The sequence below is a fragment of the Centroberyx affinis genome, unplaced genomic scaffold (assembly GCF_046629955.1).
Source record: "Centroberyx affinis isolate AG114_WGS23_722 - 3 ecotype Tasmania unplaced genomic scaffold, CSIRO-AGI_Caff_v1 ptg003779l_1, whole genome shotgun sequence".
NCBI classification, from domain to species: Eukaryota; Metazoa; Chordata; class Actinopteri; order Beryciformes; family Berycidae; genus Centroberyx; species Centroberyx affinis.
Window position 1 is genome coordinate 343097 of NW_027281652.1, and position 25914 is coordinate 369010.

The 25914-nt window shown below is 42.1% G+C and overlaps 2 protein-coding genes across 2 annotated transcripts; both read left to right on the top strand.

Moving 5' to 3' along the window:
* Window positions 1-992: 992 nt before the first annotated feature.
* pgm1 (phosphoglucomutase 1) lies at window positions 993-11269 on the top strand. Its single transcript, XM_071541035.1, has 11 exons — window positions 993-1281; window positions 3328-3490; window positions 3608-3751; window positions 4323-4448; window positions 4815-5005; window positions 5170-5324; window positions 5476-5591; window positions 5948-6083; window positions 6930-7113; window positions 7665-7799; window positions 9618-11269. The coding sequence occupies exons 1-11, from the start codon at window positions 1036-1038 to the stop codon at window positions 9705-9707; spliced, it is 1686 nt and encodes a 561-aa protein (XP_071397136.1). The 5' UTR covers window positions 993-1035; the 3' UTR covers window positions 9708-11269.
* Window positions 11270-13619: 2350 nt separating this feature from the next.
* Window positions 13620-24017, top strand: LOC139662377 (uncharacterized). Its single transcript, XM_071541043.1, has 15 exons — window positions 13620-13653; window positions 15017-15135; window positions 15609-15674; window positions 15881-16077; window positions 16157-16421; window positions 16667-16735; window positions 17081-17242; window positions 17366-17512; window positions 17617-17868; window positions 17999-18136; window positions 18235-18484; window positions 20933-21199; window positions 22423-22650; window positions 22733-22864; window positions 23040-24017. The coding sequence occupies exons 4-15, from the start codon at window positions 15893-15895 to the stop codon at window positions 23411-23413; spliced, it is 2469 nt and encodes an 822-aa protein (XP_071397144.1). The 5' UTR covers window positions 13620-13653; window positions 15017-15135; window positions 15609-15674; window positions 15881-15892; the 3' UTR covers window positions 23414-24017.
* Window positions 24018-25914: the final 1897 nt, after the last annotated feature.

Genomic DNA, 25914 nt, shown 5'->3' on the forward strand with positions numbered 1-25914 from the left:
CCGTGCTGTGTACTACTGTGCATCTTCTAGCTCTTTAGGCTATTGAGAAATAAATTTAAAAAATGCTTTTGACATTGTACATTCTCAGCTATGCCAATTGAAGCTTGTGTTGAATGAATGTGTTGAGATTATCTATAACCTTGGAAATGTTTGGGGTTTTTTGTGAAAAGCAATTTGTTGCTGCCTTGGCCTCCTTAGGAGATCCTTGATCTCAAAATGAGTAACTAGGATAAATGAAGGACAACTAGATAGACAGACAGACAGACAGACAGACAGACAGATAGATACTGTAGATCTTTTTCTCTCACAGCATGTTACTAGAAATTCAGTCAGACAGGAACACCATGACAGGTCTGATGTTAAACCTTGTTCTACTTAAGGTGGGTATCAAACACACTGTGATGCAATAGGCAAACAGCAGTGGCCTGCACTGAACTATTTCACAACATCTCTCTGTGTTATTCTGCATTTTGCCCTCTCACTGTAATAGAATAATGGGAGTATTTCAAAATCACAAAGTATTTTTTTAATGTTAACTTTGCAAAATTGAAATGCCATGGAGATAAATGGTACGCCTGTAACCACATCACATCATTGAGAAAGGGTGGAGAATTACTTAATCACTTTTCTGTCCAGATTTTCCTGGCTGGTGTATGGATATTTAGGCTACCACCACCTCTCAGAGTGCAAGGCCAGCTACTTCACTCTTGCCCTGGATCATGTGGGGCTTCAGTGCCTTGCTCAAGGACTCACAAGGCTTGAACCATTTCCAGTGGTCTTTTTAACCACCAGGCCATCCTGCTGCCAAATTATTACCCCCCTTGTTTTAAAAATGAAGGGAAACTGCAACAACCTGACATTCATGATGTTGAATGTAAACGAATCCCCCTATGCTTGCCCTTTAAACGGAGAGTGGGCGGGTCTATGAGGGGGGAGTTGCCCGGTGTGTACGTGTGGCTGCTCTGCTATTGCATTCGCCTGCACCGAACCAGACTGCGGATCACACGGGGCGGCTAGCAGCGTATTGGGGGGAAAATGGTGAAAATAACAGTTGTGAAAACCAAGCCCTACCTGGACCAAAAGCCCGGCACGAGCGGCTTGAGGAAGAGGGTGACGGTGTTCCAACAGAACCAGCACTATGCGGAAAACTTCATTCAGAGCACAATCTCTGTCATCGAGCCTGCCGAGCGCCAGGCGGCCAGTCTGGTGGTGGGAGGAGATGGGAGGTTTTTCATGAAAGACGCGATTCAGTTGATCGTCCAGATTGCTGCTGCCAACGGGGTCAGTAGGAAAAGGCTTTATTGTCCACCTTTGGTCCTGCCCTGGTGTGTGTTGCTATGAGAACTCCCCCTGTCCTAGTCTCCTCTCCCCCCGCTTAGCATGTCACCTAGCAAGCTAACGTCTTGCTAGCTGTCAAGGAAGGCAACTTTCTGTCACATCTTCAGTGACAGCTAGCTACACTGTTGCACTCTTGATAGTTTAGCAATGAGCCACGAGAGATCCAGGGACTTAATGCTTTTATAAAACGGCGGCAACAGAACATTTTATTCAAGAAAGAACATACATATTACTTTAAATAAATCATAATTGTCACGAAGTAAACCGTACTCTTCTACCAAACTGAACAGTTGCTAAATACAGTCGTTGCTAGGCGACGCGAGTAGTCTACCGGTATGAGTGGTGATTTTCAGTCATTAGTTTTAAATTAGCCTAAGTTTTATCACAGGTGTGCGTTTATCAGGTAATTAACGGCTTCGAACATCACTCAACCAATCGGAGCTGAGACCGGAACTATCCATTCTATTATGGCAGTGATACAATGTTACAAACGTTTATTGCTTATCTAATGCGATACATTATTTAATCCTTTATGACCTTCAGCTTCATGTCGTTGCAAGCTTTCCTCGATATTTTGCTTTTGGTAGGGTATGACGAGTAGCACAGTGTTAAAACGGGGATGGCGTGTGTGCTTTGCTTGTCGTCTTTTACATGTTTACTTTATTCATTTAGCCTGCTTTTGCGAGAAAATACTCGACGTTTTGCATAACGTCCAGAGCAGCAGACTCTTGTGAATGTTAACGTGATAGGTGTCACCAGAGTTTTCCTAGTGCCAACTTGACCGCGGTGATATTTTCGGTACACCGAGTACGGAGGTCACTTGCATGTAAATCGGTTACCTTTGGCATTTCACGCTCTGACGCTTCCTGACACTTTCTCCTTCAGATTAGAAGCTCATCCTTTATTTCAAAGGGATTCACTCCTCTTAAGTCTTGCACAATTTCACAAACGAGCAACAACAGTTTTTCCGCAGTCAGGGTTATTGTTGCAATAGGAAGTATTATAGCCTAACGTTGTGTTGTTTCATAATGAGCTGTGGTGTGTGTGATGCCACTGGCTCCCTTGCTTCCCTTTACCATCAGGCGAAAGGGGGGCGTGACGTGCAACGTGCAGCCAGTCACGTTGCCCTGCATATGGTGGTCTGACACTGTAGCAGAGATGGGGACTGCATGTTCAAATACAGAAATGAATGAATAGTGCCTACATTTGCATCTTACTGTACATTTTTTGGGCATTTAACACTTTGTTGCTCATATAGCAACTGACTTATTTGGCAAGCAGGTAGGGATTTCACTGTCTTGCACTTGCACTGCCAAGAACATTTGAACAGGACATATGGCCACTGCAGAGATTGAACCCTAACCCTTATGACATGGCCACTCTGCCTCTGTCTTGACAACAGCAGGACAACCGATGACAAATGCAGGTTCAAATAGTCTTGTTCATAGGCGATGAGAGTAGGGTGAAGTTGCCCAAAGATGACTGATCTGGGTTAGTTTTTGCAATTTTCCCCACTAGTGGTTGAGGTTAGGAAATGGAGCAAAAGGGAAGCTGAACTGCAGCCAAGAGTGCACAAAGAGAGCCACTGCATACTCATATGTGTACACAGAGAGATAGGCATTGCATGTTCAAATAGACAGAAAGATTCCCTTGCAATACTAATAGGATATTCAAAGTAGAAGCCATCTACACACATGCTACTCATATGTAACTTTGTTTTATTTCATGTCTGGCATTTTTCTTGTTTGACTTATCAACTTTTATTAGACATTTTCACCTACATATCCCAAATCACTGATGGCAATATAATCTAACATAACAACACAATGTAAGAGTTTTTGGATTAACATATTGTACCATCCCTCCCTCTTTCTCTCTCCTGTATTTGCATTTGTGGGTATGTGTGTGTGCGCGCATGTGTGTGTCAATCTGTGTGTGCCTGTGCATGTGTGTGTGTATATGTGTTTGTCTGTGTTTTTTTGCCTACAGATTGGCCACCTGGTGATTGGTCAGAATGGCATCATGTCCACCCCAGCAGTCTCCTGTGTGATCCGCAAGATCAAGGCGGTGGGTGGCATCATCCTCACAGCCAGCCACAACCCAGGAGGCCCCAACGGAGACTTCGGCATCAAGTACAACATCTCCAGTGGAGGTGAGTGCTGTAGCCAAAGGGGTGAAAGTGATTTTCTGGTGGCTATACTGTGTCTATATCTAAGTAAAAAGTCTGTAATCCCTAACCCTCCCCTCTACCTTGTTGTTTTGTCCTCAGGACCTGCCCCAGAGGGCATCACAAACAAAATCTTTGACATCAGCAAAGGCCTTCAGGAATATCACATCTGCCCAGAGCTGAAAGTGGACCTGTCCAAGATTGGCAAGCAGACCTTTGAGGTGGACACTTTCAAGCCCTTCACAGGTACAGTGGCATGAACTGTCCTGCCTTCAGTTGAATGAGAAACTTTTCAGGAATCAATATTGTAAAAGTGTAAAGATGATCTGTTTATCTGGCTGTCTATCTCTCTGTATATCTGTCTTATCTGTCTGTCTCTGCTTACTTGTGTGTTTTTTATTCATATTTCTCCTTTATCTTAACAGGGAAGACGCACCTTTTTGCAAAGTCACCCTTTAATTGTTATAGAGTAAATTGTGCATAGAGTTTAGTGTTCATGATATAAAGTCTCAGTTTATGATGTTGAGTTTATGCGTTGTTTAGAGTGGAAAACTAACACCAGTTCCCAGCAACATGGTGGCAAATTTTGGCCATGCCTCGAGATTTTTGTCAATTCTTTTAGGCAATATACAGATGGCATAGGTATTTTCTATTCTTAAACCTAATTTGGTCTCTGAAATGACGTTGGAGAATTGAGTCCTTAAGCCATCATGACCATCGTGACCATGAAAAACGTTAGCTTCCTCCCCCAAAATGTTTTATCTTACCATCTCCTGCTAGCTTAATTGTGTTCTGTTTCCTCTTTGCCTTGTCTCAGTGGAGATTGTGGACTCTGTGGAGGCTTATGCTGAGATGCTGAGGGACATCTTTGACTTTGCTGCGCTGAAGGAGCTTCTCTCTGGAGCCAATCACATTAACGTCCGCCTGGATGCTATGCACGGAGGTATGGAACAGCACAACTTCAGCCAATGTAATAGTTAAATTAGATAAGTTCAGATTAGATTGGTTCAGGACCTAAAGGTCAGGTGGTGGAAACTGGGTCCCCAATTTAGTCTAAAGAAATTGGTATCTAGAGACACTCGCTACAAATAGCACAAATTGGTGTGCTACATATATTTAAAGTATTCACTCTTATCCAGGTTCAGTGTCAACCACCAGATTTTTGGAGCATCACAGTGTGCAGTGCTTATGACATGCTTTGATTTTATGCTTTGATACTAAGGGAAACAGTGGAGCAGTGTGCATTCGCTTTTCACCTCCAACAAAGTGTGATTGCCACTTTTAATGACACTTTCCCCCCTTTTTCCAGTGGTTGGTCCTTATGTGAAAAAGATAGTCTGTGAAGAGCTGGGTTCTCCTGCCAACTCAGCAGTCAACTGTGTCCCCCAGGAGGACTTTGGGGGCCACCACCCTGACCCCAACCTGACCTACGCTGCCGACCTGGTCAACACCATGAAGGGAGGAGAGTATGACTTTGGAGCCGCCTTCGATGGTGATGGCGTAAGTCAGCTTTTCTTTCTTGAGAAGATAATTTTACAACATCTTGACCCACTGTCAACCACAGTTTGAGAACCTAGGTCTTAAAGGCTACAAATCATGAATACCTTTGATATACCTGTGATTGCTGACTCCTCTCTTTGCCACTTCTGTTCCCTCCTCTTCAGGATCGCAACATGGTGCTGGGTAAGCACGGCTTCTTTGTGAACCCCTCAGACTCAGTGGCCGTCATCGCAGCCAACATCACCAGCATCCCTTACTTCCAGAAGACTGGCGTCAAAGGACTGGCCCGCAGCATGCCCACCAGTGGAGCCCTCGACAAGTAAAACACACATTGCATATCAGCTAGTCCAGTGTTTCTCAAGCTATGGGTTGAAACCCAGAGTTGGGTGTGGGCTTTTTTTCTGGTCAGTCCCCCAAATAAATTGTAGTTTTAATGAACTTTTTCTTATATGTTTCTGTGTGTGTCCCAGTGTGGCTAAAGCCCTGCAGATGCAGCTGTACGAGACTCCCACCGGCTGGAAGTTCTTTGGGAATCTGATGGACGCTGGCAAACTCTCGCTATGTGGAGAGGAGAGCTTCGGCACTGGTGAGTGAAACTCATACCAGGTTTATATCCTCAAAACTCCAGTAGTAGAAAATGTCATAACTCATCTGCACACTGCCTTTGTCAGGTTTATTTTAAAATGACCAGTAACTGCAAGTTGTGTACCACTCGTGGAATGAAGCCTTGCTGCAGCACATATTGCAATGATAGTGTAGTACTTCACATAACTGTGGCCCTGTAGGGAGGGAAGTCAGTGTTTTTGATTCGTAACAGGCAGTTAGACAACTTATTGTGGTGAGGCTTGCTTGCTTGCACATGTCTGTAACCACCTCTCTCCCTCTCTCCCTCTCTGCCTCTCTCACACACACACACTATCTCACCCTCTGCTCACCAAACAGGCTCTGATCATATCCGTGAGAAGGACGGCCTGTGGGCGGTGCTTGCGTGGCTGTCAATCTTGGCCACCAGGAAGCAGAGCGTGGAGGAGATCATGAAGGATCACTGGCAGAAGTTTGGCAGGAACTTCTTCACCAGGTCAGCACAGATCCCTATTGTAGGCTTCCATAAACTCGGGGCTGAGATGCAAAATGGGGGATATTTCAGGAGGGTTGCCACTCCCAAGAGTACCGCTACTGTTTGTTTTTTTTTCATCATTTTTTCTATCATTTTGTCCATCGTCCCAGGACTAAATTTGGGTTCAGTTGAAAAGGTTTTAAGAACACCCACTCACAAGATGTACTGTAGGGATTTGGATCAGTTCAGTCTACTGATGGTACTGTGGCTCCGTCTAGTGGTAACTTACAGAAATGCAGTAAATGAAAGCCTTGGGATGATTTGTATTCATACAGCTGCCCAACACTATCCCATTAGAAAATGATTTTTGTGATGTAATAGCAAGGCAATTTGTGGTAGAGAAAATTGCAAATATCTCTGAAAATGAGAGAATTTATGCAGGATAAGTGTAATGTTTGATAAAATTGCAAGCCCATGCTTTAACTGTTGATATTGCAACAAATCCTCAAAAATGGCAAATTCCTGGAGGTAGTTTAAGTGCTGATGGAGGGTCATTAGGCCCTTGACCATGAATTAATTATCTTCTGGAGAGAAAACTGATCGAAGATAAGCACTCCTACTCTGAGATGCTACTGCCCCTTGACAGTGTGAGCTCCAATAAGAGGGTGTAGTTCACACAATGCAAAAGACAATGTTTAGTTTGACTTTTTAAATACATTTTATTTGCACTGGATTTCATTTGTTGTTTTTGCTTGAACTCTTATGCCAAAATGTGAGCATTTCCATCCCTGGTCATCCAACTTAAAAAATAATAATTAACAAATTATATTTTGCCTCAGCCTTGTTCAACCATCCATTCCCCACCAGGTATGATTATGAGGAGGTTGATTCAGACGCTGCCAACAAGATGATCAAGGATCTGGAGACCACTATGTTCGACCCAGCCTTTGTGGGAAAGAAGTTCTCATCGGGGGACAAGACGTATGAGGTGGCTATCGCTGACAACTTTGCCTACACAGACCCTGTGGACGCAAGTGTGTCCAAGAACCAGGTGAGAGCCTGCAGAGCACAACCCATTGCAATTTGATATTGTTTTCTATCCTCCTTCCATCCTCTTTCCATCTAAATCTGTCAGCACTTTTTGTTTTACAGTGTTCTGCCCAGATTCACTTGAGGGGGTTCTGTTCAGTCCACTTTCAATTCAGTTAATAAAGGAAGTCACTAACAATCTACAAAATGTAAAGAAGAATTTTAGAACAAAAGTTTTAAATCGTTCAGTTAAATACTAAGTAATTTAGCATTACATGATGGTCCTAGTTGGAATTTACACATTGAATTGATTCCAAGATAAGTATGTTGAAAGTAGAGTTTTAATAGAAATGGCGTTATTCATAAAATGACTGAATCTGTAACAAAATCATATCCCTGTACTAGATTACGGGTTATGCATAATTATCAGCATGCAGCAGCGTAAGTGTTAATGCACCTCATACGTTCTACCTCCACATTTTTCTTTCCCCTTGCATTTACATCCATCTTCTTCTTTCGTCTCTCTCTCTCTGTCTCTCTCTCTCTGTCTCTCTCTCTCTCTCTCTGTCTCAGGGCCTGAGGATCATCTTCTCTGACGGCTCAAGGATTATTTTCCGTCTCAGCGGTACAGGCAGTGCCGGGGCAACCATCAGGCTCTACATAGACAGCTATGAGAAGGACCCCCAGAAGATTTACCTGGACCCACAGGTCAGGACAAGAGCTAAACTCAGTCAGCTAGAACCACTGAGAGACAGACCAGACAATGATGTCATCAGATTGAGGAGAATAAACAGTTCATGAGATGCAGAATTTTGTTTCCGCCCTGAAATGCTTGACTAAACTTGACTAAGCTCTGTATTCGTCAGCCAGTATGGACTTATGAAGGGTGCTATGCAGGGAAGATAAGAAACAAAATTAAATCTTCTGTAATGTCTTGAGGCATGAAAGTGCAGCAGATAAGTATGTGTCAAAGCAGGTGAGGGTCTTGAGTAGTAGCCCAGCAATCATTGGAGTTGACGGCTGCATATGAAAGTGATAGTGAGGGAGCTGTTGAACTTGTCATGTTGCCTCCATGTGAGCTGAAGCATTCCTGCTCTGGTACGGTCCAAGTTCTGTTCTGCTGCCGAAGGCGATGGGCCTCAAAAGGCTTCAGCCTGGCTGGAAGGATCCCTCAACTCCGGGCCAGCCAACTTGTTGTGGGTGCAACTCTCCAAATACGAGTTCCAGAAGGGGGGGGGGGGGGGGGATGTTTGGCTAAGACTTGAGTTATGGCTGCTTATCAGAGCCAGTATGAAGAGAAGGAAAACAGCCTCAGGGAAAAATAAGATTGAGAGCTCCAACTTGACACTTCATAAAGTGACTGATAGACGGGGAAGTGATGGAGTGCAAGAAAGAAAGAAGAGAGAGAAAAAAGTGACAAACTTATACTCAAGTCCCATTTACTTTGCGTCATCCTCCTCAATGCTTACACACCTTCCATGACTAGATAAGCAAAGAAGTATTGCTTCAGAATCTTAACTGGATAGATGAATGGGCCATGGGCTCGCGGATCAGTTGGCTGACTTTGGGTAGGTTTGATTTACAGACCAGGTGGGTTACGTTTAGATATGAACAGGTCTAGAGGTGAAGGGGAAAAGCTTCTTTTCATATTCCACATAAGCACCCAATTTGTAAATCCGACATGTTCTGCTCATTCCTGCTTCATCATACTGACATGGTCATTATATATAGTGCTTTGGTGTAAACTCAGTCCCAAAGTTGAGAACCACTACTAGAGAATAATCCCTTTCTGGTGGCAGACCTCTAGGCCATTTCAGATCTCAGGCCAGGATATTTGATGTTTTTCATGTATTTGAGTATAGAAGTTCCTAAGTCTGAAACTTAGATTACCTGATGTTTCCAGCTCAACACAAATGCATAACCAGCTCTGTTTCACATGATTAGAACATACACATTATGACCATTTTGCTGACGCTCTTATCCAGATTGACTTACAGAAAGTGAAATAGTGTAGTAGAGTGAGCCCACAGTCACGAATCACCATAATTACAAGTAGCCAAAATGGGCAGTAATACAATGCCAAGAGCTACACAAAAAAAACATTTTTAGTTTAGTAAAAAATCTTAAATCATATTTGTGAAAAAACTGCCAAGGGAGGTGAGATAATTCCACTGGTTTCCAATGCAAATCAACTTGTTTCAAGAATGTTATTGAATCAAGTGACATTATCTTGAACCTAGTACAGTCATCCGTCTTTTCGTTTCAAAACACCCTCATTTGTATCTCAAAACAAGTGAAACTGTTGGAACCAAGTTAAATTATCTCACCTCTTCTTCTTTTTCACATGCTTTAAGGAAAACACGATTTTAAGACGCCGTACTCTACACTAAATGGCTTGTTGAGATGGGTACTTTTTCGCAGTGTAGGGATACAAGGGCACAATAAAGTGCAGGTAGTGGAGGAGGTGGGGGGCGTGGCATAGCCTGAACAGTAAATAAACAAAATGTTCTGTGTGTGTGTGTGCAGGTGATGCTGGCTCCCCTGGTAGACATCGCTCTGAAGGTCTCTCAGCTGCAGGAGAGGACCGGACGCACCGGCCCCACTGTCATCACATGATTCCTCTGCCGCACTGCCACCGCTCACCCCCAGCAACAGGATACCTCCGTCCTCTCCGGGGTGAAGCCGCCCTTGAATGCTGACTTGGCTCCAGCTCCCCTGGTCCTCTTACCAACCAGAGCTGGACGAAACAGCAGTGCAATGCATGTTGAATACAAGAAAATACATAAGGAGCTCTTGATTTGTCTTACACTGAAAGAAAAAAATCCATCTTGACAAGTCGTTCAGTCTAGTGTTGGGTCTTTAAATGTTACTTTTTCTTAAAACAAGTGAGAGGATCTGCCAGAGGGGTGAGATAAATTGTCTTGACTTTAGTGGATTAGTGGGATTTCCTTTATTTCAAGATATTGTCACTTGTTTCAGAATAATGCGCAAAACAGGTGAAACTGCATTGGAAACAAGTGAAATTTTCTCACCACATTAGCTTACTTTCTTCATGCGTTGTAAGGAAAACAAAATGTAAAGACTCAAAACTAGGCTAAATAACTTAAGATGGGTATTTTTTGCAGTGTATTTCCCTTTTGAGGCTGATTCAGCATCTGGCAAATTAAATTAAGTGTGCTTCATGTATTATCTGAAACCATATTTAACTATGTTATCGTCCAGGTCTGTTGCTAAACTTTACAAGTGGAGAAACTGCCAAACTGACCACAAATCAGCACCTAGGGGCAACTTCACCCCTCTCCTCTCTGTCCCACTTACTGACCGGGTGCCTTCCCTCCCTCCACCCTCCAAAATCACCAAACAGCCTCACAGCCTGAACCATGAAGCCACACCTAAAGCCTTGAGAACTAACACACCCACCATGAATAAAACAACCGTACATAAAATACTCATTGTGCTGATGTTTTTAAATCTGTGATATAATTGTTTTTCTGTCTTTTTTATTTCTGGTTGCACAGTATTCAATGGCAAACTAATACAAAAACAAGCAAACAGTAAACATGCTGTCCCCCATCAGTGATGTAGTTCCACCCTTGGCTCAGTCAGTGATTGCTGAGTGGACTTGAAATATGAGTGAAATTGTATAAACATTTTCGTATGGGACAATGAAAGGACAGATTGACCATATTTCTGTTGCCTACTCTCCTCAGAATTAGGCTTACAAGTGATATCTTGAAATATAGTAACTGTAATTGTCCTGTTATTACTCAATACAGTACAAAATATACAGTAAGAACTACAATGCGCAATAAATACAATCCGTACATTACACAATGTACACTACAATACAATTTATAATACAATATACAGTACAATATAACATACAACACCAGGAGCGTGAGTGTTATGAATAATATAAATGCTAAATGATAAGTGATATATGGTATTGCACAGTAGGAAAGTGGTAATATGATATAAGTAGTCAACACTGACGGCACAGTGGTAGTGCAGTGATGATGCAATAACAGTACAACAGTCCAACAACTGTACAATAACTACAGTGTCTTGTGGTTAGAGGTTTGCCCAAAAATTCTCCATTGACTCTCACTTCAACACATCAACCCAGTCTGATGTCTCTAAGTGTGTAGCGTGTGTAGACTATTATGTTACCTATGATGACTTTAACTGTATTGCTTTACCACTGTCCCCATTCATTGTACCCCACATTGTATGATAACTTTAACTGTATGACCTGCTTTACCACTGAGTCCCCATTCATTGTCAATGCTGCCCCCTAGCGGCACAAAGTCAACGTTACAGTGTGACTAACTAACGAATTAACTAACTAACGGACGGAGACGGATCCATAGTCCCCCCTTTCGTGGGGGACAACTATTTCTATTCATACATAGACACATATATCCTCATAGGCATACACACACACACACACACACACACACACACACACACACACACTACTCACAGGTACTTAAAGTAAAGATATACCTTTCCTGCAAGCAACGGGGGTGCTTGACTAAGTGTTCAAGCCAGCTGTAATTGCCTTAGCAGACTTTGGTCAGAAAACTGAGCACTCACAAGAGAGACGGAAACAAGAGTGTGGGAGTGTATTAATGATAGCTTCCTTTCAGCCGGGAAATTATTCTAGATAAACGCAGAGATCACTAGTATCCTCCAGCAACAAACAAGCCAAGTCGCAGCGCAGGCTTCCAGGAGACCGAGCGCCTCTAATGCCTCTCCGAAGACATTCCTGAGGCTAGCAGGGAAGCACAAACTGAAATGAATTCTCTTCCTCCCTTGCAAGTATGCCTGTGTAATGAGATAGTCACTGTAATCCTGATTAACGATTTAGAGTTATAAAGTGTCAGGAGGTCGGGGGATCCCACAGGCTGCATCCCCAGCCAAACAGACAAGAGCTGAAACAGACAGATTTTTTTTGGAAACAGTTGGAATTGCAGTTTGTTTTTTTCAGGAGGGGGAATGGGGGGAAGAATGTGTGCAAAGCAAAGAGGAGGCTTGGGCTTTTCTTCAGACTCTTTACCGGTAGTGGATTGGCGTCAGCTTTTTTCTTCACACAACTCCCATCTCTCTGGACTTAAATTGCCTACAATTTAGTTAATAGCAGCGAGGGTGGAAAATCAGGTGCACCCACGCATGGGGAGTGCTCCATGTTTCTCCCTGAACATGGAAAGGGAAAGGAAAATTGCCCTCAATCACAGATGGCACATTTTCCACCAATTTCTGTCATGTAGGCTATGTCAGTGTCATTCATGCTGACCGCAACGCCAACACAATCAACCCTACCTGTTTGAGTTAATCCCTTCCAAAACACAAGTTAAAGAGCTAAAGACCCAATTTGGAATGTATTTGATCATTCAAGTTGTATTTTCTCAGATATCTGAAGAGTTTGACTTCACAAAATGACATTTTGCATTATTCAGGACCCACAGTAGCTCAAGATACAGCTCCCTTTTAATGCAATGCATTACAAATGTAAGCTTTGAAAGCCACATTTCTAATGACACACTATTGTCCATTATTAAGAGCTAGCACAGCTGGTTTTAGAATTTAATAAATCCAATCCCTGAACTGTGTTTGGGTCTGTAAGGCCCATTGCCACCCATCAAAGGTACAGGCTGTGGCAGGTGGGATGTGTAACTGCCCTAAACAGTTCCTCTCCGTTCCCATGGGGGTAAGAATAATAGGGTGGAAACTTTTTCATGCTGCCGGCCGGGGTCTTGCATTGTTCAGACCCTGTCGTGCTGACACGGTGCGATGCATAATGTGTTCCCCTTGTTTGGCCCGTAATCGCTTACAGGCTGTATTTGGATTGGCTGTCATTACGTCAGGTAATCACAATAAGGCTTACATTAAGCTGGCCCGGTCCACAGCTATTAGATGTCCAAATGGCTTTCTCTGGAGCTGGCAGGGAGCCTTGTGTTTTTAAGGCGGCCTGTTCGCTGCTCTCCTGCAGGAACAGGGCAACGCGGCTGACAAAGACATCATTCTCAAAGTCCTCCAACAAGGAAAGCATATGGCTCTGCACTGTGGAATCAAGTTTGACTCCTCTACTTCTTGTGTCTTCCTGTAGGCCTCTTTTCCTCTCTTTCTCTTCTGCAGGTTTTTTTTTTTACTCATTGGTGACACAATACCATACTTTGTGCCAATTAATTATTCAATTTATAGCGACATTAAGGATAAAACTGACCAAGGATATTATGATAATATATGATGAAATATTAGCAATATCATCTTTTGTTAACTCTTATTTTATATGGAACATTTTATATTCATAGATGTAAATGGTCTAGAGAAATCCCCAGATTTGTAGCATTGAAAGTAGAATGACAATATTATAAGTTACTGCAAAAATATTTGTCTATGATTGTATGAAATGCTTGTCACACCAATCCACTTTTTGCTGTAACTGTGACTGTCTATGCTTTCTTTAAATAAAGATATTGAACCTGGGAAAAAAACAGTCTGTTTTGTTTTTTGTCATGACGTCATGTCCTCTTCACTTCAACGAGAATCAGCCATACGGGTGAGTGCCAAAACTTTATCGTTTTGTTTAGATGCCGACAACGAATATTATAATTACAATGAGTTATAAAATCGTTAGCATTTTGTGACTTTTATGCGTTGCCGGTTTTGCACTGCCAACCGTGTTTTGGTTTTGATAACTAGCTAGCTGCTAGCCCCCATCCATTCAGAACTTTACGGAAACCATGTTTGCGGCACTTTGACTTAATGTGGACAAGGTTTCCAGACCGAAATTTGCCAATTTGATAAGCTTTCTGAAATCCTTGAATCCTTTTGTGTTACACCCGTAAAACATATTGTTTGAAAATATTTGCAGTAGGGTATAAAATCTCTCCTTTGTGTGGCTTGTCCTAGTCCCGTTGGGACTGGCACTACACTGCGTGGCTGTTCCATTAAAAACCGCTCTGAAAACATTCTGTGCTGCACTTTGACTTCATTGAGGCGTTCAGGTTTCCAGACCGAAATTTGCCAATCTGACAAGCTTTTTGACGTCATTGAACGCGTTTCCGTTACATGAGTAAAACACATTGTTTGAAAGTATTTGCAATAAAGTACAACATTTTCTCCTTTGTGTGTGATGTGGCTTATTCCAGTTGTTTTCATATGGATGTCTAAAAATGGCTGGCACTCTTCTTCTATGCCTCTTTCCTGTGCGGCAAGCTGGCAAACGTGCTCTTTGCTGCCAACTTGTTCGTTTTGTCGCTCATTAAACTAAACGAACCTGATTAAACAAATAGACACAGTGCGGAGCGCGTCATACTTCGAAAGCCACGCGCACCGTGGGGGAAATAATATCACTAACAAACCGGCAAAAGCGGCGGTCGGGAGGAAATCTTTTCAGATACGGACAGCCTGACAAGGTTTTTCCTGTTTTCAAGTAGACGAGTATGTCAAAGAATTGTTTCGCCGCACTGCCTCCAACAGAGAGGGAAATGTACATTGAAAAAATTAACTTAATTGTGTCCTTTTTCATTACACCAATAAAGCTGGATAAATTATCCCACACAGTGGCCTGAAGTGAAATACTTCGACATTTACCACTACTTAATTTAATCATCAGGTATGATAATAAGTTGACCTTGAATAGTTTCACTTAATATTTAAAAATCTGAAATACAGCTATGCTTTTCAGACTATAAGTTTGAGCGACGCTGACGTGACATTGGTTGTTAAAGTGGATTGTTGCTATATTAACTATCTTATGTTAGCTAACAAATCAGTGAGATTTCTTATTACTTTTGTACCCTGGAATGGCAGTCAATACAGAGCAAAATATCCTGAGACCCACACATGAACACACAACTCACGTATTTTATGTACTGTCTCTATAGTCACTTACAGCTTATCTTTATTTTTTTTGTCAGTTACAAAACAATGGAAGAGGCAGAGAGTTGCACAACGATGGAAGAGGCAGAGCCCGAGCTACTTGACACCAATCGAAGATGCATTAATTGCCACAAGGAGTTCGAGAGATGCACAAAAGGTTATTATAGAAGAGCCGTGTTGAGTATTGTCAGTCCAGAAACATCGAGACTTGTTTTCCCGAACTTCACCCCAAAAGAAAAACAATTCCTTTGTAGGGAATGTATCTCCATTCTAATGAAGAAAACAGTACCACCAGATAAAGACGCTTGGCCTGATTGCAAAAGAAAATATAGGCTCATCTCTTCTCCTGACAAAGAAATAAATAGTCCACAAACAATACCTCCTGTTGCTGAAATTACAGTCACCATTGACCCAGTACATGCCTCTGCAGCCAAGCCACCAAGATCTCCTCCTGCTAAGAGGAAAGTCTTCATTGACCCAGTACATGCCACTGCAGCTCGGCCCCCTCCAGGAGGCGTACCTTTGGCCACCAGTAATCCTCCAAGTCAAAGAGAGAGACGTCATAGAAGACCATTAGCAAAGGCATTAAAGTACTTGGCTCGTGGTAATTATGACTATGTCTTCAAACAGATAATAGGGACTGAGAAGGGGAAAGCTGCCTTTTTGAGGGTATGCTCAGCGGTCATCAATAGAGAGGTAATACTAGCAGTAGGTGAAATATTAATGAAATACTACTACTGCTAATACTGCTACTACTAAAAACAACAATAACAATAACAATAATATCAATAACAATATAATTGACATGATCGTGATTCATATTATTGCTATGATATACATTAGATGATTTATATTTAATTTAAGGAATAAAGTGTCACTTAACAGTGAATTTTTTCATTTAGAGGAAAGAACTTATGTCAGACAAAGATGGACCTTTCTGTAAAAAGCCAGGCCCAGAGGTCTTGGAGTCCTTCTCCTGGGCAAAAACTGTGGAATGGGGAGAGGAAAAGGCGCCAGTCACGCTCAATTTCCTGAAGGCTATTTTCCCTGGACCACATAAGATAAAAGATGACCACCAAGTGATGGATGAGCAAACAAGGTATGTAACCTAAACGTAATTTGTGTTAACAGTACAAATAAAATTGCTATATAAACAAGGCTTGTTTTCCGATTTTTAGAGAAATGACAGAGGAAGAGGCCAAGGACCTATTGGAAAAGAGACTGGGTGTGGTATTGTCCATTGCCCTCTACACAGCATGCCATACAAAAATGAATTTTGTTCAAACATGTACCGGCATAGAGATGTGGAGGCAGGGATGCTCCCAGAAGCTGCTCTCCTCAATGAATGGTCTTGGAGTAACTTTGAAATCAGTCAAAAGTCAAGTCGACAGAATGCTCTTGGATCAGGATAAAGAAGTGAAACAATGGAAAGGAGAGGTGGAGGTAAGGGAAAACACAATGTCAGTTTTATTTCCTTAAGTTTGCTTTGTTTCATGGTTTGTGACCAGCATAACAAGCATGTAATAATGTGTATATATAACCCTAAAAGTTACTATGCACAGTATTTAAAGAAACACATACTTGCAGAATTAATTTGAATAAATGGTAATATTCAAATGACAATTTTTTTTCACTGTATTTTGTACAATAACAGTATATCCTCAACTGCTACTTTATTTATTGCTCAGACTGCACCTGCAAAGAGAAGACCGATCCAGAGGAGAATGTCTTATTCTGTTGCATGGGACAATGTCCAGGTAAGAAAGACGTTTACAGTACTGCAAGTTTTCTGTTCTTTCGTACTAAATTACTAAGAAATAAAAAATCCTCCTTTAAATATTCATGGTGAAAAGAATACACTTTTTCTATGCAGCACTTTTTCTGAAGGCGAAACAAAAACATCTCTGTATAAAGAGGTCATGTTGAGGTTCCTCATCCCAAAATTTATGACACTGCTTTCAGCCTAAGTACAGTGCAGGAGGGAGTAATTATTCTCTCCCAAGTTAGTACCTACTTGCCTATAAACACCACAGGGACATTAACTTTTGACAAGGCACTTGTTCAAAGTAGATGATTTGGGTCTACATACAACTTCTTTGCAGATGATGCCTAATGTGAAACGCCGAAGCCAGGAACATGCCAACAAGCATCTTCTGTGGGCATTACCGTTTGCTCACAGAAACAAGGTGAACTTCAGCCACCTCCGGGGGCCTTCACAAAAAGCAGTTGACGTGTCTCCTCTCCGCATCCTCCCATCTCCACAGGTAGTTGTATAGCTGACAACTAAATGGAAAGAACCTAGATATTAGTTTTTCTTTCAATCAGAAATATCCAAACCCTGCTATGATTTTCTATGACTTGGCTATTCCTTTTTTATCATCACTCAGGCTTACACCTCGTTGCGGAACCGTATGGTCGTAATGGTAATGAGAATTCTGGCAGACAACTTATCTGTACTCAAGGGACCCAAGAAAAAGGTTGAGAGACACATCCCTCATATGCACACAAATGAGATGAAAGCGAAAAGCACCATAGTAAGTACACATGTTGTAATAACACAATGTGCTCTATGTGACATTTGGTCACTTGATATAGAAGGAGTTCATTTTATGTTACACTGGTTCTTTCAATTGTTCAGATCCGTCTTGGTGTAGTGACTGCAAACCCCAGTACCATGGTTGGCGTTTTGGAGATCATGGATGGTCTCCATTCATATGTGCCGACAGTCGACGACAGACCATATGAAATCCTGTGCTGTGGTGATGGCCTCAGCCTTGAGCGAATGGCTCCTGTTCGCCATTCACGGCGCAATGAAAGTACTGCTGCTGCAAGGCTTGAGGGGCTCATAGAAGCCCCACAGGAATTTGACAAGGATATAATACTTCTGCAGGTATATGATGTTTGGAGTTTAAATTTTTGCATTTTAGGACATTTTATTTTTTTCATTTGCTTGGATGAATTCAAACTGGTAGTGATATTTTCTTTTGTTTGTTAATTATGTAATATTTTATTATTTTCAGGACAGTATGAACCTCCTGTTCACTCAGAAGAGCGAGTCTGCTCGAGGGACACTGTCTCAAATACAGACATACTTTGAACACAAATTCATACGGAAAGGCGTAAAGGAAAACATTCAGCACACTTGGGACTTCTTTGAGGTATGAGACAGATTAAATTCATGTCCATTCATTGCCATTTAGAGATTCTAGATTTTTCATTAAAAACATCTTAATTTTAACCCATTACCATTCCACAGTTTGCAACAGCAGCATATGTTACCCTGCTTGCTGCCAACCTGTGCAGCATCACAAGTGTAGAGCAGACTCCTGCAGACTACCCTGAAGACCCCGAGGCACAAATGGTGTGGTTGACTGCTCTTTCACAGAAGGTGGTGGACTGGGCCTGGCTGGCCCCTGATGCACAGGACATAAAGACTGCTGCTGCTGCTGCAGCGGCTTCCACTGCCACAGATGGTGCAAAATATCTGTTCTGTTCCTGTGAAGAAGGTAGAGTCATTGAGATTTCTCCGATTCATAGTTGTTTAGTAAGAAAAACACAACACACTATGATCTAAACATACACTGAGGTTTGGATTGCACAAGTAGGGTATTTATTTTGGAGATATGTAATCTGAGCCTATGTTATTTCACCGTATGGTTCTTCAAAGCAAAAACAGAAAATGAAAACAATTAGAAACTAGAAACTGTGCTCAGTGGAGAACAGATCTCCGCCATGTCTGACAACACCCCGCAAGGCTTCACCCAGGGACATAAATAAAATTTAGTAGTGATACTTGAATTTGTTCAGAAGTTACGTACCTTTTGGTGATAGGCCACGCCTCCTTTTGGCCAATCCACGTAAAAAGTTACACAGTTGTTCCTTGGGCCTTGTCCACACTAACCCGGGTAAATGAAAGTGCATCTTTACTTCGTATTGTAGTGTGGATGGGGAGTCAGGCGGTAGTCAAACGGTCTATATTCTCGATGGCTTTGGCAGTCTTGTAGATGTTGGTACTTTCAAAAGCAGCTCAACTTCGTCGCCTGTCCAGACTAAGAAGTCTTGCTTGCTTTTGTCCATCTTTTATCGTGATTTGGACATTTGGACCATTTTCCTATCTTTTTTAGCATATCAGTATGGATGGGAAACTTTTAGAAATCGGCCTGACACAAAATCGATGTTTTCAAATGTATCTGGATTAGTGTGGACATGGTCTTGCCCTGTGACAAGCACACTACCACCACCACCACGGTGTAAGTGCCTAAATGACTACCGCCCTGTAGCACTTACACCGATCATCATGAAGTGCTTCGAGTGGCTAGTCAAAGCCTCCATCACCTCATCCCTTCCCCACACACTGGACCCACTGCAGTTTGCCTATAGGCCAAATATATCAACAGATGACGCCATTGCCCTCACCCTCCACACTGCCCTCCCACCTGGACCAGAGGAGCACATACGTGAGACTGCTGTTCATCGACTTCAGTTCAGCATTCAACACGATTGTGCCCTCTAGACTGGTCACAAAGCTCAGGGATCTAAGTCTCAACTCCACCATCATAGGCCTGATCTCTGATAACGATGAGTCAGCCTTCAGAGACGAGGTGGGAGCCCTGACAGCATGGTGTCAAGAAAACAACCTCCACAACATCAGCAAGACTTAGGAGCTGATAGTGGACTACAGGAAGCAGCTGGGAAGAGGACACACCCCTATCCACATCGACGGGGCTGCAGTGGAGAGAGTCAGCAGCTTCAGGTTCCTCAGAGTGAACATCAGCGAGGACCTGTCCTGGACCCGGCACACCGGTGTCATCATCAAAACGGCAAGGCAGCGGCTCTTCTTCCTATGCAGGCTGAGGAGGTTCGGCATGGACAGCAGGATACGCTGTAACTTCTACAGATTCACCATCGAGAGTATCCTGGCTGGTTGCATCACCGCCTGGTATGGCAGCTGCACCTGCCCTGGAGCCTGGAGTGTAACCCCAGAACTACACAGCACGCATTCCGTTTGCGTATCCAGACTTGTTGCGACCCAGTTGCAGCTCAGCAGTTTAAGCTGCTACACCAGCTCAGTTATTGTTCCGTCCGCGGTCTGCCTGTTCTGTTGCGCGTAACTAGGTTTTTATCTATGGGTAAGTGAACACAGTTATCTAGTTTTGCTTATTGTTCCATAAACAACTCAAGTTGTACCGTGAGGAACATTAATGTACCATACAGGAGTACTTATGTCACTTCTTTTGAGAGTGTAGGCGTACTGTCATCAAATAGAAGCTTCTCATCAGCTTTCCGTGGATAACCTTATCTCCAACATTTATTTAAGCGACACTGGTTCATGTATTCTCTATTTTGTTAACTGACATGGTGATAAATATCTACAATAAGCAAAATATTGGCATTTATATACATTTATATGGCTAAAATATGGAACAGATAGATGCGTAGTCTGTCAAAAATAGAAGTCTTGCGTATCTCCAGAGTTGCGGCTCCGGTCCGGCTCCGTCAGCAGATCCGTCAACGTGCTGCAGCTGCAGCCAGTGCAGCAGGTTGCATTGAAGTTAATGGCTGCGTATCTGATCCGACCCTTGCACCCCAAACGGATGGAACAGAAACACAACTGGTGTAGCTATGCTGTAAGGCTCTACAGAGGGTGGTAAAAACAGTGCCTTTCTCTCCCTGACTCATATTCCACTGGTTTAGACTTTTGAATGATCCCTCACTGCATTATGTCCCGCCCCAAAATCCTGTTTCATAGGAAATGTGTCAAATCCAGGAAGTAAAGATGCAATTTCATGGGGCCTTTAACGCAGTAATACCCTCAAAATATATATTTCAATAAAAACCACTAATGTACTTGTCCAAGCATCCATAGACATGGAATGTTCAGAAAAAATGCCTTTTATAAAAGAATCTTATCCTTATCAATATTGTTCCCCCTATTTTTTTTTCTCTTGAAATAGACAAAGAGGAGGAAATGGTCCAATGTTGCAGCAACCTCTGTGCCAATCAACGTTTCCACCTGTCATGTGTCCAACTTGAAACTTCACCCAGTGATGACTGGTATTGCAGCGAGGAGTGTGAGCTTGATGACAGCTACATTTACTGTTTCTGTCACGAAAAGAAAGGTTTAGAGATGGTCCAGTGCTCCCTCCAAGATGACTGCAGGTGCCGTCAGTGGTACCACATACAGTGCTTAAGCCCTGAGGAACAGTCCAGGGCCACACAAGGTAAGCATATTCATCGCAGTTTTAAACTACAGCCTAGTAGCATGTTCGTCACTGTAGCTGTAGATTGAACAGTTGTACTATTAATTAGTCCCTCCAAGATTCCGCGGGAAAAAAATCCCAAATTCCGCGGTAATTCTGCGGCTAGAAATCATTATTCTGCGATATTCCGCGGACATCAGGAAAAACAGCTAAAACAGCTAAAAATGATTAATTATTCTGAAAAATATATATTTATTCATCAATCCAGTTAAAAGGGATCTGTAATAAATTCATAAAATAAACATGCTCCTTCTAAACTCCTACTGTACAAATAAGAGGGTTGAACCTCCACATGTGTAAACATTACCAAGATGGAATGAAAAAATGAACCACTGTAAAATAAATATATTGGAGCAGTGACAGCAATGTGCAGTGTTCTCTTTCTTAAATACTTCAGCTCTACTTCACACCAGCAGCTGCTAAAAAGTTTGTGGGACGTGCGTATGGTCATCTTCTCTTCATCATGATAAACTGAATCAAATCAGATAGAAACTGCTGTTTATGGCGCCGTCTGCTTTTATGAATCGCTTTCACAATATGTAAATGATCGAACGGTAATGCAAATAACATCCCGGTATTTCACGTTTATGAATGAGAAAACACCACACCAACATCTGCCCCTAACGTCACACTAAACCTGCCGGTAAGTTTTATGAATGAGCCCCATAATATAAAGTTATGCAAATGAGGTGATGACAGCTGACGAGCAGAAACTAAAACTAAAACTCACCTTCATAATCGAAGAGGGAACTTGTAGCCTTTTCTCTAGTTTAGATCCAGGAGTCAATAAAAATAGTCTTTGTACTTCACCAATGTTAATGTTGTGCAGGTTGTGGAGCGATTTAGCGAAGGCCAGAGCTGGCAACAGGAAGTTGTAATGCACCTGTTTCTCAATTCGGAAGCTATTACCATGACAATGTGAAAAGGGCCTATACCCTAGTGATACCTAGTGGTCATTTTGAAAAATTCTTGTTTTCGAGAATGAATGCTGCTTTTTCCGCGGATTAACACATATTCCACGGGTGGACCTATTTTCCACAGTAAATTCTGCGATCGCGGAATCACAGAATCCTGGAGGGTCTAATTAATATGCGGGTGCAGAAATAATCCAGGAACAGATCCGAGAGTCCAATAGGATTCAAGAACTGTGAATTATATTATGTGTTTGCATGTATGTTTCACAGCCACATGGTACTGCTCAGAGAGTTGCTTGCATGGAGCGGAACATGAGGACCATGTCCAAAACTACTCCAAAGCAATGATCTGGGAGGGTTTGCAGCACCTGGCACGGAGAGATGCAGTTCAGGAGGGTGATGGAGAGGCCATGACAGAATTCTGGAAAATGAACATGATCCAGTTCTGGGACAGAAAGCATCCAAAATATTTCATGATTGCCTTTCGAATGCTAGCAGGTAAAGCATGTGACGTTAATCTTTTGCATTATTTATTACCATTTATCTAATGCTACAGTAACACAACTTTACTGGATATTAGGAATCGAGGGTTTTTACCCTGAAAGAATTCAGCAGGACCTGAAATGGAACCGGGTGGCAAACCTCCAGGGGAAAGCGGGAGGCAACATTGCCCTTGATTTGGTCAACGAAATCCTCAATAATGAAGTCAAAGGTGTGTTCATAGGCTTCATTATTTTTTGTGTAAAAATACACTTTTTAAAAAAAAATATTCTAAACGCTTATAATATTCTAAAATTTTTTAATTCTGGCAGGTTTTCAGGAATTTGAAATCGAAGCCTTTTAATGTTGAGTTATTGACCTGCGTAACAAAGATTTTGCAATTTCAGAAATGGCCCACCGCTCCCGAGGGATGTACACTGACAGGCAGATACAGCGCTGTGCTGAGACGTCGGGTGCATTCGGAAAAGATCTGGACCGCATATTTGCAGTCGCGGGCATCGGTAACTCTGTGTCCCCCCAGTTTTCCTCTGGATCTGCACACAGGCGCAGGCAAGAAGACGTGGCACAGTTTGTGTCAGAGTATGGGAAGGATGGCTTGTTTGCCTTCCTCCCTGGCAGGTCCCACCAGGGATTCGAAGAATTTACTTACCCAAGAAACATCAGGGATCCACAGAGGATGGGAGAGCTGATGAAGAGCTTTGCGAAGGACATGGATCTGTGGAGAGACAATGGAGATTCCCTCCCTGTTTCAGCCACATAGAAGTGCTCCTGTGTGGTCCTCCTGAGACACTTCTTACCAGAGGCTGAGGCTCGGCAAGTGACCTCCCTCATCCTCTCTGCCACCTGGTTGGTGCTGACAGAATGTGGATAAATGTACATAATGCACCCCCCCCCCCCCCCCCCCCCCCCTCAGCACTGCTCCGATGATGTAGTGAAAATAATTTATTTGTTGTGAACAAAACTGATAAACCAAAAATAATAAAGAAAGCATCATCTTGCTAATTATCTGTACATTTTCACAAAAACGTTCACAATGCAATTTTTCCTTTCAGAATCAGCAAAACTTTTGTTATGTAATGAGACTTGCCTTCAGTCAATGATGCATTTCCTTGCATGTCTTTCATTTCCCTGACTAGCCAAGCAACCTCCTTGACCAAGTCAGATGTTCGACATTTTGTAATTGCCATATGGATATTGGGTCTTTTTTCTGGAGAACAATAAATGTATAAGTTTGACACAAAATGTTAAATAATAACAAACGTTATGTGCATAAATTGTTGGAATCTTGATTGAAGATATTAAAAACTAAGTAAAATATCTGTAGAGTTTGCATTTTATGTTCTATGAAGGCTCTTGCCTGATGTCTCCACATTTAAATAACCACTGTTTGTTACATAAATACTACATTTGTTAAATAAGCCCTTTTTTTTTCAATAAATCTTCAACTTTTTTTGCAGTAACGGCATTGTGATTTTTCTCATTTTACACCCACAGATAACGGAATTTTGCTGTAATAAATACAGTGATACGTACAGACAGTAGCAGTACTGTAAGTCATAATACGGTGTGCAAAAAGTAACTGGTTAGTTTGACAGTACTTTTAATAATACTGTAATTCATTATACAGTATGCTACTGTAGTTAATTCTACAGTAATTTTACCATGGTATATACATATACAGCAACATGCTGGCTAATTAAGATAAGCTGGAATTTTATTGTCCCCTAACATGTCCACTTAAAGCTGCAGTAGGTAACCTTTATGGATTAACATTAATTTAGAAGTAAAAGATAAATTCCTGCATTTGGTGGCCAAAGACGAGCAGGATAATATGTCAGAATCTCAAAAACAGTGGTAGCTCCATTCCTCTGCTTTTTTAATTTTCAAGTGAATGGAAACCCATCCAACCAATGAGGACAGGTCTGAGGTAGAAGGCGTGGTGACTCCATCCTGTCAATCACTCTTTCTGTCACTCACTAGTGGGAGTGATCCTTGTGTTGGTTTGAATTTCTGAAGGTTGGATCTCTTCATCCTGAATGTATCTACAGCAGCTTTAAAACAAGGCAGTATAAAATAGAGGGATCCTAATTAAGCAAAGAGTGTCCTTTTGTGTTCAAGTCCCTGCCCTTCAAAATTTCCATGGATATTCTTGCCACTGGGCATGTAATGTAATAGGACCATAAAGACCCATTCATATCTAGAACGATATCTATAAAGATAACTATAACTACTACAAAAGATTTTATCAATCGAACTACATAGAATGCCTGTGTTCCCACTACAACAATCACTAAAAAAAACACCCAAAACAGTAACTATATTTCAATATCAAAGCAATTGTTTGGATGCAGAGACAACAATAAAAAATTTTCATCCAATCAAATTAAAGTTCTAAGAAAGAAGGGGGCAGAAGAATTCAGTAGCTCACTGCAGTGACAGCTTCGTTTGCTGAGGTCACTGAGGTCCTTACCTCAGATATCATTGTAGTGTGAATGCTTGAGCAACAATGTATCATTATAGTTTGTAGTTATCTTTGTAGTTCTAGTTCTGGATGTGAATGGGCCTTTTGAAATCCTAATTAAAAGCAAATGCCACTGAGTGTCAGAATTCCTTAGTTGGTTTTGGACTCTCCAAACAGTATTTGTGAACATGAATCATGCTAAGCCGCAGCTAGAAAGTGGGGAACCAAAACTCCAATTTGTGTTGTTGTAGCAATGTATAGCCTGTAGCTTGTCCATTGGCAGTGAATGAGCTTTGACAAGGCATGTGAGGTTAACAAAGTGCCAGATGATCAAGAACAACAGAACCACGGTATTAGTGCATGTAGAACATCGCCATGAATCATCATCACCTTTTCACCCCCAATTTCCCGCGTCTGGAGCTGAAGTTTACAGGATGATCTGTGAGGCCATAAAACTGTTTGGCGGCGAGAGGAGATGAATAGGAGTGTTTCTGACCACACAGCTCAACAGAACAGGGGCTGGATCGTGTCCACAGACCGCTCCATGTTCCCTCATCCACTCTTCTGTCTGGCTCCCAGTCAACACACACTGAGGAGACACCAGACTTCTGAAGCCCATTGTCCTCCAGAGTGTATTTTTGATTGGGGGGACTTTTTGAATCATTTTTAGGATTGAAGAGAGGAGAAGAAGAGAGAGACAGAGGGTACTGAAGATGTGTACCGTACCAGAAATACTCGCATTTGTCTACATCTGCAGTATTCAACACAGTATGTAGTCAATGGTGTAAGTGTTGTTGTTG